The sequence below is a fragment of the Xiphophorus couchianus genome, chromosome 4 (genome assembly GCF_001444195.1).
Source record: "Xiphophorus couchianus chromosome 4, X_couchianus-1.0, whole genome shotgun sequence".
NCBI lineage: Eukaryota > Metazoa > Chordata > Actinopteri > Cyprinodontiformes > Poeciliidae > Xiphophorus > Xiphophorus couchianus.
In genome coordinates this window covers 26,720,162-26,733,605 of record NC_040231.1, presented here as the reverse complement: position 1 = coordinate 26,733,605, position 13,444 = coordinate 26,720,162, and the positions used below count along the sequence as shown (strand labels likewise).

Genomic DNA, 13,444 nt, shown 5'->3' with positions numbered 1-13,444 from the left:
GCATCACATGCTCCACATGCTCACTCAGAGAACGGGAATGAGGCCTCTTGGGCTCACCTTTCAAGCACATCAGGGGAAAAAACAAAACAATAAACAAAAAAAACAACAAAAAAACCCCAGAAACGCTCCACATCTCCGGAGCCGTTAACCGCCGATGGCCAGCGCTGGAAACAAGCTCTCTGTCTGCTCTGCCTCCAGCCTTTGTATCTTATTACCTTGGAGGTACACAAACACAATTCAACCTTTCTGAGGGGAACAGCGCAAGCCTGGAATAAAGTAATTGATTTCCCAGAAAGCTTTGTGTAACAGTGTGTGTATGTGTGTGTACGTATGGCAGCAACAATTCATGTATAAAGTGAGTGGAGCTGAACAATGTTGAAAAGGCCTGAAAAGGTCAAACAGGATGTTTGCAGAAGTGAGAGCAGGTGTAACTCCCCTCTTTGAAGATCCTCTAACAAACACTCTTGCTAATCAGACTCCCACCATTAAAAGCAACCTCCCTGCGTCGGAACCTCCTGATGAGCGGCGACCGCATGCAAGCAGGGGAGCCTGCATCCCGCTGCGATCCTCCTCCCTGTTCCACTTTCGGCTTATGGAAAGTGGGAGGCTCGGCGCAGAGAGGGAGTGCTGAGGCGATAGCAGGGGAAAATAAAAAGCTGCAGCTCCGGAGGTGCCGCTCGCAGAGGTCAGCTAGCCCGCAGCTAGGGGAAGGGCGTGAAGGGAAAGTGATGTTTTTGTGCCATTTGCTACTTCCAATTACTGCACCCAGAGGACCGTCCTCATCCAGAAACATCACACCGGCACTCCCAGATGAGCCGGTGTTAAAAGGTGGACTGGGTTGTATAGAAAATAAAGGCAGGCTGCTCCCACACGTATGTAAACAGTGGAGCCTCAAATGGGGTTCTAATAACTAGAACGGCCTTCATAAAATACTAGGAAAAACAATTAAAATCAGAGCAAACTCAGGTAATAAAGATATTAGCTCTCCTCTCTGTTGCTGCTGCTGTCTTTGCTTTGTATGAAACCCTTAGGTTTTCAATAGCTGCATTTTCATTACAATTGAGCGCAAATCTCTGACCATATTCTGCTAATGTCAACCCGCCCCCAACAAACAACACAATTTTGCAGTTGCTGTGTTTTCATTAAATACAAAACGGTTGTAACTCCCCTCCCCAAAACAAAATTAAAATTCCTTGTTCACGTGTCGTGTCATTAAAAATCCCTGTGGCGACGGATGTCAGCAGCTACTTTAAATATATTCATAATTCAGCCATGACTATGGCGTCTTATTCAGGTGTCTTATTTGGTGTCTTATTCATATACTTGGGACAGGCTACGTATGCTGCATTTTGGGGAAGTTGAAATTACAGTGTTACAGTGTAAAAAAACCAGACTGCAAACCACAAAGAAGACTACTTCCGGTCATCTTCTTCGTGGTTTTCGCCAGTAGTAACCTTTGGCTGTTGATCACAAGTTGTGTGATGCGAAAAAGTGTTTCCATTGCAGTTCCGTGAAGTACATCTATTTTGATACGGCTGAGAAACCACCTTTTCTCAAAAAACGTACGTCTTTTCGAAATTGCCAGGTTTCCATTAAGCAAATTTATTTTCATAGTTTCTATTTGCGCAATTCCATGGTTAATGGAAACACAGCTAATCACACTTCTTCCTGAATCCCATGTATTCAGGAAGTGGTTACGAGTTCGCGGCGACCTCCGTAGGCGTCTCTGAGGGATGGAACAAAAGTCGACTCATCATCTTTCATTAGGGCAAAACGTCTAAACCTGACAATCTCCCCATATTTCTTCAATGTTGGCAGCTTGTAAGCTACATACTAAACATTTTTGGTGAGCGCAACTGATACTGATATTCAGTTTTTAATCAATGTACTCGTAAGTCCTCTGGCTCCACTTTATCAACTTACACTGACTGGTAATGAGAGACTCTTTCTCCCTTCGAGGCTTCCCATCCTTCTTCTCGATTAATCACTTTATTCTGTAGTTCATCATCATCACATCTACTGAAATAATTAATTTTGGGAGTTACAGCTATGAAAGAGAGACCCAGAATAACTGGCTACCCCCAAACTAAGAACGAAACCCCTTTGAAATAAGATGAGGAATTTGTTTGGGAGCAGTCACAAGAAAATGTTAGAGCCCAAATATCCCAAAGTTTCTCATTAATCTGTGTTTACATCCGTACAGAATAAAGCATCTCTGCCTCATTGCATTATCCACATAGTCAAACTTCCCATTATGCTGCAGTTCTCAGGATGTCGTATTGTGTAACTAAATCCCAGGAAGCAGCAGGGGACCTTGCAGCTTGGGGAGAAAAAAAGATTCTTGTTTAAAAGAAAGGAAAGCTATTGAGAGAGAATATTTAAAGAATTCCCCTCCCAAAACTTTCCAAATATATTTCTTTGATCTTTACTGAGAACGTAGCGATGAAATATAAAGATGAGACGCATCTTCACCAGACTTATCTGCAATCCGATTTTGGCTATCCGAGATAAACGTACAACTGCTGCAAAGCTGGATTATTGAACATGAATCCCATACTTGGTGGTGTGTGATTGGTCCTTAAATGAGAGAAGAGGCTACAAATACCATAACAAGAAAATCCACCAAAATATGTCGTCTTCTACAATTTTAAAATCCTTAAATGAGAACCCATCATTAATTTAGGAGATAGACCATGCTTCCAGATTTTTGTATATATATATATATATATATACAGTATATATATATATTTATTATATATATATGTTTCTTTCTTTTGTTGAACAAGATTTTGCATTTTTATTGTCTCAACTTAGAAGAGACACCAGACGCAGTTGACCCCGGACTATTCGCGGTTCAGTATTCGCAGATTTTCCTGTGTAACATAACTCTAAAATATTTACGGAATTTTTTTTTCCATGTAGAGCATATCTAACACATTCCAAAAATTCACCTTGGGAAGTTGAAGCACATAGGTTGGAGTGCTACTTGACACGCTATAGGCTGGCGTTTGCAAAGTAGCCAATCCAGTAGCACGATTTGTTGTTCTTGGAGCTGATTGGCTGTACCCAAGAGAAGAATTAAGGAAGACTGCAGATATTAGCTTCTGCGGTAGTGCTAAGATGGTCTCCGCTGTTCATATTATTGCATACTTATTGAGTTGTTAATATTATTGCATATTAACAAGGCAAACATTTTTAGAAGGGGTCTCAAATATTTGCGTATCTTAGCTATTCATGTGCAGCAGGTCCCTAATTAACCAGAAACATGAGGGGCCCACCAGTACATTGCAAATATGCACCAGTGCAACACAATTTATTGTAATTCAAGGCAAATATTAAGGGGTAAAGGCTACAAGAAAATTCTTCCTATGATCTCATAATATCTGCTGCGATGCATCTCACCTCAGCATGCCAAATGCTTGATTTGGCTGTGAACCAAAGGTATTAGCCTCATCTTCCACCAAATATTTGGCAACTTGAATGATGATGCTCAGTTGATCATTCAGCATATAAATTTTTGCACAAAAACTGCATGCAAATAACAGGAAGTGATGTCAAAACATCATAATTTCTACCATGTGACCCCCATTTTATGCAGCTATAAACCTCTGTAAGTCAAATATGACTGACTGAACAGACCAAAAAGCGATAAAAAATTGCAACTGATGTACTCGTGTGTTCCTGTCTGAAGTTTTGAATCAAAGGTCAGAAATTTATCATATTTGTGGGGTAGCTTGCATGCGTAACGTGATTTCCAGCAGTACCCATGCCACGTTGTTTAACTGCTGAATTTCCACTCGAGTGCCTGCTGTTCAGGCCACACTTCCAACGCCAGCGGAAAACACGGTGCTGACACATTCACAGGCTCACAACGTTGCGCGGCGGCTCCTGCTGGCCTGGTTTTGACCCTGCTAGCAGATGATGAAGCACACCGTATTCCCTGAAGAGCGCTTGGGCTTTTATTCTGTGCAGAGTCTGGCAGGCGGGCGGGGTCTTTTAGCAGCCCATTCTCACTTCTTGATTTGAACTGGGAATAAGGATGGTGCTCTCCAGTAGTAGAAAGAAAGGGGGGGAATCCCTCCTCTGCGACTTGTCAGTCACAAATCTACTCTTTTTTTTCACTTCTTTGCCTGCTGAAATGGAAACTATTGGTTCTCTGTTGTTTAATCGTGATCCAGTTACATTTTATATGATATGATTTTTTTTCTTTCTCAAAACTAGCAGGTGGAATAGTACGTTGACAGCAGAACGGGGACATAAGAGAACATCTTTGAAAAGTCTCCTGTCGTATTTCAACTTCTACATGTCACGATGTCTGTTTCAAGAACAGAAAAAAGGAGAATATGAAGCGCAAGCATCAAGACATGCTTGTACACAAAACTCTCCTTAGCTGCATTGTTGCAAGTGTTCACTGCGGAAGATCTAGGCAAGTAGGCAGCATCTCTTGTGTAAAGTTAAAAACTAAATTGCTAGTGCTTGAGTCACAAACAATGGATACTTAATATTTGATTACATGTTCTCGGTACAAATTTTCTGCAAATATCAGATGGGGCTAAATGCCCCTTAAGGCCGAGATAACTATAGGAGTTCTGATTCCTTTGTCTTTTTGATGCTCGCTATGTTGAAAGAATCGCCTCTGGCTATCGGGTCTTTCCAGTCTGTGTTTATTCTGCACTCTGTGAGTATTTGAGTAAGTTGTTTCTGAGGAAACACAGTCACATAAGTGTGTAATAAATCACATCACGATTATCTGGCTAATAAATCTGTGTATTAGCCAGATTTTTAGATTATGTTTCTATACCAACGTGCCTCGGCTCCTTGTTTCAACACATTAGTTAACCACTGGCTGAGCTAGTGCATAAATATTGATCAGCTCCAGCGTTTAAGAACATTTTCCCATAGCATCACGCTCATTTAGACAAGCGTCACCTACTGGGAACAAAAACTTTATTGCAATATTTACTGGTACTGTTATTACTATTTGTTCGGTAACTGTGACTGCATGGCACAGCGTTCAGAGCACCACAAGCACAAATACTGCTCTTGAAAATAATTCCCATTTGACACAGGTGTCTTCAGGATGCTACTTACTTAAATAAGTGAGAGTTTAATCACTAATCTGCAGAGTAACTGCATTTTAAAATTTACTGGTATTTATTGTTGCTCTTGAGGAATAAATATTGAAGAAAATAGTAAAAATAAGATTTCCAATAATGCTGGCAGTTTTGTTTTTTAATTAGAATCATTAGTTGAAATGTATTTCAAACAATAAAAAATAAAAAAATTCTGATCATGATAATTTTTTCACAATAAATGATAAACGATAAGATAAATGCGCACCCATATTGGAAACCTGGCTTCACATTTACTCCTTGAACACTTTAGTATAATAAGGAGTTCATGCTGGTGACATGACAGCTTCTAAAACAAAACCATCAACCCTCCACCACTGTGCTTACCATGGTAACTGCGATTTTGGCTGAATGTTCTGCTGTAAGCGTCTGGAAATTGTGTAGATGAACAAAAAGTAACTTTGTGTAAAGAAGCACAATCTTCACACCTTCTTCTGTGTTGGTAGTTTCTTTTTGTGTAATCAAGGGCATTTCTACGTAGAAACAATTTTGTGTTTACCCAGAACCTCAAATGGAAGAGTAAAAAAAAGGTTTTGGCCTTTGGACATTCTAAATTATTGGTAAGTAATACACTAATTATAAAATACCTTCGGAGACGTTTTTTCCCCAAAGCATATCTGTTATCGTTTCGAATGTTAGCACCTGTAAATTGCATTAAACCTCTTCACAGATTGATCCATCCATCCATCCATCTTCTTCCGCTTATCCGAGGTCGGGTCGTGGGGGTAGCAGTTTCAGAAGGGAGGCCCAGACTTCCCTCTCCCCAGCCACTTCTTCTAGCTCTTCCGGGGGAATCCCGAGGCGTTCCCAGGCCAGCCGAGAGACATAGTCCCTCCAGCGTGTCCTGGGTCTTCCCCGGGGCCTCCTCCCGGTGGGACGTGCCCGGAACACCTCACCAGGGAGGCGTCCAGGAGGCATCCTGACCAGATGCCCAAGCCACCTCAACTGGCTCCTCTCGATGTGAAGGAGCAGCGGCTCTACTCTGAGTCCCTCCCGGATGACTGAGCTTCTCACCCTATCTCTAAGGGAGAGCCCAGCCACCCTACGGAGAAAACCCATTTCGGCCGCTTGTATCCGCGATCTCGTTCTTTCGGTCATGACCCAAGGCTCATGACCATAGATGAGGGTGGGAACGTAGATCGACCGGTAAATCGAGAGCTTCGCATCACAGATTGATGAGAACTAACAATTGCGTTTCTAAAATATTTGATGATGTTCCAACACTTCACGTTTATTTTAATAGGAAAAACAAACTGCACATTTTGTTTGTGGCTATGATGGGAAAGAACCAGAGCATTTTATCTCATGCCCTTTTTCATACGGTGACTGTAGCAAAGCAGCTTCAAGCAAAGCTGACGACTGATTAAGTGTGCCATGAATTAGCTTACAAAGATAGCTCCTGTGGGCTTCATTTAGAAGTAGCTTTCCCTGTACCACATCAAAAAATGCATATTCTCACAGAAAAATCTACCCTAAAGTTGCTGATTTTATAAAGTTATCAAGTAACGCTGTGTTTAATCCTCAGCGTCTCTTAAAGCAGAGGTTCTGATTGTAAAAAAAACACACAGGAATCTGGAGTTTAAAGCAGGAAACTTTGGTGGAGATGAGATGTTAGCGTTAGCTGCAATAAATTTCCATAGTGGGGGAAACTAATTGCGGCAGGGAGTGATGAAAGGGTAAAACAAGGAAATAAAGTAGTGCTTTAGGTAGAGCAAGAAATGATAAGTGGAAGGGATCAAAGGCAGCAGGAGCACATGTCTGTTTGAGGAAAATACAAAAGCTCCAATAGATGCATTTGCATAAGAAATATGTCATCTTGACACCTGAATCAGGGCTCACAGTGAAAAATTCCTGCCGCAGCCTCGAGTCGCAAACATGTTTTTTTAAAAAGGATTTCTTTAATTCATTTGACTCTATGAATTTCAACAGCCTCAGCTGAAACACGCTGGAAGAACAAGAAGATCCAACCGTATGAGTAGGCGCATGTAAGTCCAACTTCCTGTACATCACCGCACTCCCATCGTTTACATGCCACATCTTGCATTCATGCAAACCGTGGTAACGGCTCCGAAAATGAAGAAAAGATGCAGGGAGTTTCACACTTTGGCAAATGGAAGGAACAAAAGAAAGAAGTAATGGTATCGAGATGCAAATGGATGTACATCGTGAATTTATGCTGGAAAATAATAGAATGCATGCTCCTTTTCTTTCTAAATGCAAATTTGCCCCACGTTTTCTGAAATATGTTAAGACATTTATGGTCATAAATGTTTACACTTTTTGAGCTCATAAGCTTCTGTGCAGACTGGACTTTTTCTTCTTTGGTTTATTATACATTTGGATGTACATTCAATTCCAAGAAGCGAGAAATGTTCTGAATCAAATCACAACATGTAAGAAAATGCATGTCCTCTGAATAGAAATCCAACTTTTCCAAATGAACCAGCCCTAGTCTTTCTGTATTCTTTGTAGAAAAAGTAAAAAAATAAAAGTTTTAAAAAAATACTGCCCGTCTCCTTACAGCAGTAATTGCAGCCTATTTGATTTGGTTTGCCTGTATAAACGCATCTCATGTGCCTGGAAAATGCCTTATTGTTTCCGCATGCCATCTGTAGAGGACATGTGACGATAATCCCTTAAATAGCAATACTCTCCGCAGCTGACCAGCTTCCATCAGGATTGTTGTGACGATAAGGCCTCCATGAGGACAACGCATATCAAACATGAGCGTGACGCCCATTAGAGGTTGTATTTATAGCGCAGTGAAGAAAAAAAGATGGGCAGAGGTGTTATGGAAGAGAAAAAGGAATAAATCCCACTACGGATTCCTCATCAACTTATTCTGGAGCCACAGCAAAAATCAGCTGGAATTGGAAAATCAAGCTAACAAAAGTTGAAAAGTCTGGATAGAAGAACCAAAGACTAGAAGAAGAAAAATAACATTGAAAAGGATTGCATGACAAAGCGCAATTAGGTCACCTTGAGGTAATTTATTTTAACATTTGAGCCGTTGTTTGTCCACATCTGTTTGCAACTACTCGACTCATGTTGTACATGAGTCAGGAACGTCCAAGCACCTCGAGTGATTTCATTGTGGCACGAACTCGGACTTTGACTTTTTAAACTCAAAAGGACTTTTTTTTTCTATACTCATTTATTATTCAGATGAATTAAATTCTTACTCAAGCCACGAAATTACACCAGTCTGTTTTTTTTTTTTTAAGAAAAAAAAACGATGCCAGCTGCACTTACAAAACACAAGGTCTTTCATTTTCTTTCTTTGGGTTTTTACTAATCCAAAGTGAGTCATAATCTGAATATTTACTATATTGACGTGTCAGTGGCAGGAATCCCTTACAAAAATGTTAGTAACTCTAAAGCCATAAACATTAGCTAAACTAATGCTAACGCCCTACACGTCCATGGTATTTAACTGAAGCTAACGCTAAAGCGCTAAATTCATATTGATAGTCATCATGCATCACAAGGAGAACATTATAACGTCTTTCAAAACAATTGGTTGTTTGTTCATACAAGTGTTGTTGTTTGTCGTACATTCCTACTTGCTCAATAAAGTTTCTTGAAAAAAAAGGGAGAGAAACCGTCCGTATACAATCTTCACCCACTTCAAAATAACACTATGTATGTAAATGTCTAACTACATGAAGAATTTTTAATAGTCAATAACCAAAACCTCAACACATTTCTAGCTTTATTCAGCTGAACGATTATAAAACTGACAAGTAAATTAGCACTCCAGAATTTATCTGAAAACATTTATTTAGGAGAAGCCAATTGTTTGTAAATTTTAGCAAAAATGCTAAAAAATTAGCTACGCTGCTAGCTCATTAGCGGGCCAGCAGATTTGTAGCATGTAACAAACACTACAAAATATATGCAGCCTAAGCTCTCTGCCGTACACAAGAAGACTGTTGCAGAGCACGTATCACTATAAATAACATCCAGATTGGTACACATACGCTAACAGCTGACCTTTTCTTTTCCACTGCAAACACCCACAAGTGGGATTCATCACCTGATCCACATTTAACTGCAGCTGGCGGTGTCAAGATGCAAAGATTATGGCACTAATTAATATTAGCCAACTCGCAGCCGCTGGGTATTTAGATGCAGCTCACGCTCATCGATTTCCCTGCAGGGGGTGAAGACGACTTTATCTCAGGGGCGAGTCGACCGGCTTATTTCAGCCGATGGCGAGGCAGCCAGACGCGCGGGTTGTTTGTCTGGCCCCGTTTTGGAAAGATTCGAGCCCGGCAGGTGTGCGCGGGACACCTGACTGCGGCCGCCGAGGGTTGGTGAAGTGGACAAAGACGTCCAGCTGTGACGGAGGGGGTGGAGGGTCCATGTAAGGAGAAGATATCAAACGGAGCACAATTAATACAAAGCCCAGTGAGCTGGATTATTGCTGGGAGCAGGTGGCTGTGAAAAGCAGGAAGAGTGAATAGTGTGAGGAAGGGTGACAGATGGCTTCAGGACTGTATGCTTTCAGTCAAAATGAACAGAAGAGGTGTCAACAGAGACTTTGACGGAGAGAGATATGATTGATACTGCACTTGATTTGTGGAAAAATAACCTAAAGTCCAATGAACGTTTTGGGTGTTCATTCAGGAAGCAAATATTTCTGCTTTGAGTGTGTCAGTGCAGAGACAACAAGGTTGTTTCCAAATAAAAACCTGAACAGAGTTGTTTGCATTTCTCTATTACAGCTCCTGTTGTATGTTTAGGGATATTGTCCTGCAAGGTGAACCTCTATCCTGTCTCAGGTCTGTAACCTGCTCTAATAGACTTTCTACCCTGTATTTACCTCCATCTATCATCCTATCAACTCCTTCCTTTTCCTGTTGGGGATGACTTTCTTCAGTAAGACAAGAATCCTGTGGTGGCAGTATCCGTTACACTCAGCGCTGACGGAACAAAGACGGCATTAGGGGTTCCTCAAGGCTCCCTTCTCGGGCCACTTTTGTTCAATATACTGTAAGTCCAGGTGGACAACCATTTCTTTGTAAGTTTGCAGATGTACCATATTTTTTTCATTAGAAGAGAATGATGATGCCTGATCAGTGAAATGTTCAGAGCTTAGGGTAATATTTTGCAACCCATCTGCTTTAATATTCTCCTTGAACTGCTCCCGCTGGGTTCCTTGGTCTTCATGATCATGTGTCTCTAACAAACCTCTGAGGCTTTGGGATTAAATAAAACACAGGCAAACTCTATTAAACAAAGGACTTCTGGTTTACTTGGAGGGATTTGAGTAAAGGGCTCTGAATACAAGTTCATGTCTCACTTGTTTTCATCCACTTTATAAAATTCCCCACTTCGCATTGGTCAATCAAGTGAAATCCCAAGAAAGTTAATTGAAGTTTGTGATTTTAAGGGGACAAAAATGTTAGAAAACTGAATTGAAATCATCCCAAACCTTCATTTTGTCTGAATCTTCAATCAGTTTCTGATGACTACTGGACAGTGAACTGATGAAAACATTAGGGAGGGTCAGATACAGGCAGGCGAGAATTACTCTGACTGACGCAGAAGTAAACACTCACAGAAGCAAGAAAGGCAAAGATTCTCTGTGATTTCTTTGTGGATTAAGAAGAGATTAATTTATTAATCTCTTCCTGAAGGCAGACCTCCATGTACAAGGCCAGCTGCCTTTGTAATTCATCCCATTTATCTACAACTCAAACAAAAAGGAGAGGGAGCAAAAAAAAAAAAAGACTTGGGCCCATGTAAAGTAGCCTGACTCTTATCAATAGCGTCAAACACAAATACACAGTGAGCTGCGGGTCATCATTATTTCTGACTTAATGTTTTCCAATCAGTAGGGACGGCACAGCCGGGGGTGGCACCAGTCGCTCATTCATTCACCACCTGCTTCAAGTGGAGCCAGGCCGGGCCGGGGTCATGCTTGATTAAACTTCGTCACTGTGCTCAACAGGATATGACAGAGACAATAAAACTGATTTCTGCTTAATAAGGGTTGCTTTGTCTTAATTACATTTATCACTATTATATATTCCAGCTCATATTCTGTGATTCATGGAAGTGTGTTTCACTTAAATTCAAGTTGTTTTTCTCCTGCTGTCACTGTTAATGGAATGAAAAATATCTAAAAAAACAACAACAAAAAAACGATTAATGTGTTTTCCTTTGTTGTTTCTGCTGGGGTTTTTTTTCTCTCTCTTGTATATGATCTTTATCTCCAGTCCTTGTCCTCCTTTAGTTTCACTCTGAAGCTCCTGGAAATTGAAATTAATCTTTTGCTTTTAATGTGCCGTGCTTAAGCTGTAGCCGGCAAGTTACAGTCACTTTAAAAGCAGAAAGTTCTTTATAAGATAGGGATTGAAGTGGGTTGGACCTTTTAGTAGTCTGCTGAATTGATTTGGATTTTGCTATATATATGTTGGAAGGAAGACTGCTTTTATTCAACATACTGTACATTCCCTGCCCTAGATAAGATAGTAGAGCATAATAGATACTGTCTCCTAGCACATACTGAAAACACACCGTTTCATAAATCCAGGCTACCATATAGACCACAGTCGTTTACATTTACTGTATGTTATTGTCCATACTATGAATAAGTAAAGGTGTCAGCATGTCCTCCAGCTTAATGCAGATAAGAAAGACATAACTATTTCTGATCCCAAACATTAATGGTCAGGGATCAACAATCAAAACCCAATGAGGCTAAGAATCAAACAGCATCTCAGATAACCTTGGTGCAGTCGTGGGCTCAGACCAAATGCTTTGCAATCACATAATGTCTAATAATGAATAATCTCACTAATGTCTTTGAATCTTGTCAAAATTAATGGTTTTCAATCAAAATAATACACAATGTCCTCATCAAATGCTCATCCAAAATGATGCTAGGACAGATCTGGTTTGAGTGCTTGGCTGTTTTGTGGAAAGCCAAAGCCTGTTTCCATCTACTTTGAGAACCAGGCATGTGTCACCAACAGGTGGTTTGACACAATATGGAAAAAGAGCGTAGAAGCAAGATGGCGGATGGCCTGTGCGCCTAATGTTTGCCACCATGCTGACTGTTGCATTATCTTCAGTTTTACCACGGGGTGACTTCACTGTTTATGTTGAAGGATCAGTGTGTCTGACTGAAATCAGATTTAGTGTTTGGGAACATTGTTCTTTCAGTATAAACATGCAACACCTCTTCAAAATAACATTCAAGAACTGAAATGGACTCTGGACCGGGTCGGTGGAAAAGTGTCATTAGTGTTTTCAGTACCAGAAATAACCAACGAGAGATTCTATAGTCAGCACAGGAGCTGCAGAAAGATTTTGTTGCGTCTTTCTTACACTTTATAATTATTCTCCTAATGTATTTCCTCTATTATTTTATTTTGTTGAGCAACATCTTCTTGTTAAAAGAGCATCTGAAAATCACCATCTTTAGATTTTTTGGGTTTAAATGGCACAAACATTTCTGTAACCCTGGATGTAGAACGGACTGCGTGCAAAAAGAACTCAATTTAGTTCTGGTTTTGGACTCGCCTCTGTTTTAACAGGACCCTGAAGGTTTCATATCATTGTTGTTTTTTTTTGTTTTCAATTTCCACAGATGTGCAGAGTCCCAACAATCAATTAACGCATCTTTAAAAGAGGCGACACAGCACAGCGAGCCGACCGCTCGCCTTTCATGTCTGAAAGGATTCGGAAAGAGAACTTCTGCTGTCTTCCTCCAAAAACTTCCGACTGCCCTTTCTTTTGTTTGTTTGGGATTGTGTAAAGCATTTTCACAAAGATGTAAAGCATTAAGCAATCTCTTCTCCCTGGAAGAAAACTCAGGTGTAACAAGCAAAGAGATAATCACTGCTGATATTCAACCTGCCTTCATTTCTAAATAGCCTTGTGTAGCTGTGCGAAAACCCGATCAGACTCTGGCTCTGATATTGATTACATTGTAGCAATTTTGCAGCTTTGTCATCTTCCTGAGGAGGAGTTGATTCATCTTTCCCAAGTTAACAAATGTGATTTGCACACTATTTGTTGTCTCGGTGTGTGGCGTACCGTGATCCAAGATGATGAGCTGCGCGCTCGACTGGATGTTGCCGGCATCGTTTTCTGCCAGGCACTGGTAGAAACCTTCGTCAGACTTGACCAGACCCAGGACCTGCAGGTTGTGCTCCTTCTGCAGAGTAAGGACGAGGGGAAGGGAAAGAGAAATAGAATAGCACAGCTCTGTGAGATCTGTAGAATCAAGAAATTACTGAAACAAAACATCTCTGACAATGTGAAGAAGGCGAAGAGAATCTGCCAAGGCCAAGACATAC

At 40.7% G+C, this 13,444-nt stretch overlaps 1 protein-coding gene across 15 annotated transcripts in view; it reads right to left on the bottom strand.

Moving 5' to 3' along the window:
- The window catches only part of neo1a (neogenin 1a), a 204,398-nt gene that overhangs the window by 48,766 nt on the left and 142,188 nt on the right, over window positions 1-13,444 (bottom strand). For all 15 annotated transcript variants that reach the window (XM_028014609.1, XM_028014608.1, XM_028014596.1 and 12 more), the window contains one exon: window positions 13,182-13,302. In XM_028014609.1, the coding sequence (XP_027870410.1) occupies window positions 13,182-13,302 (121 nt within the window). The remainder of the gene's footprint in view (window positions 1-13,181; window positions 13,303-13,444) is intronic.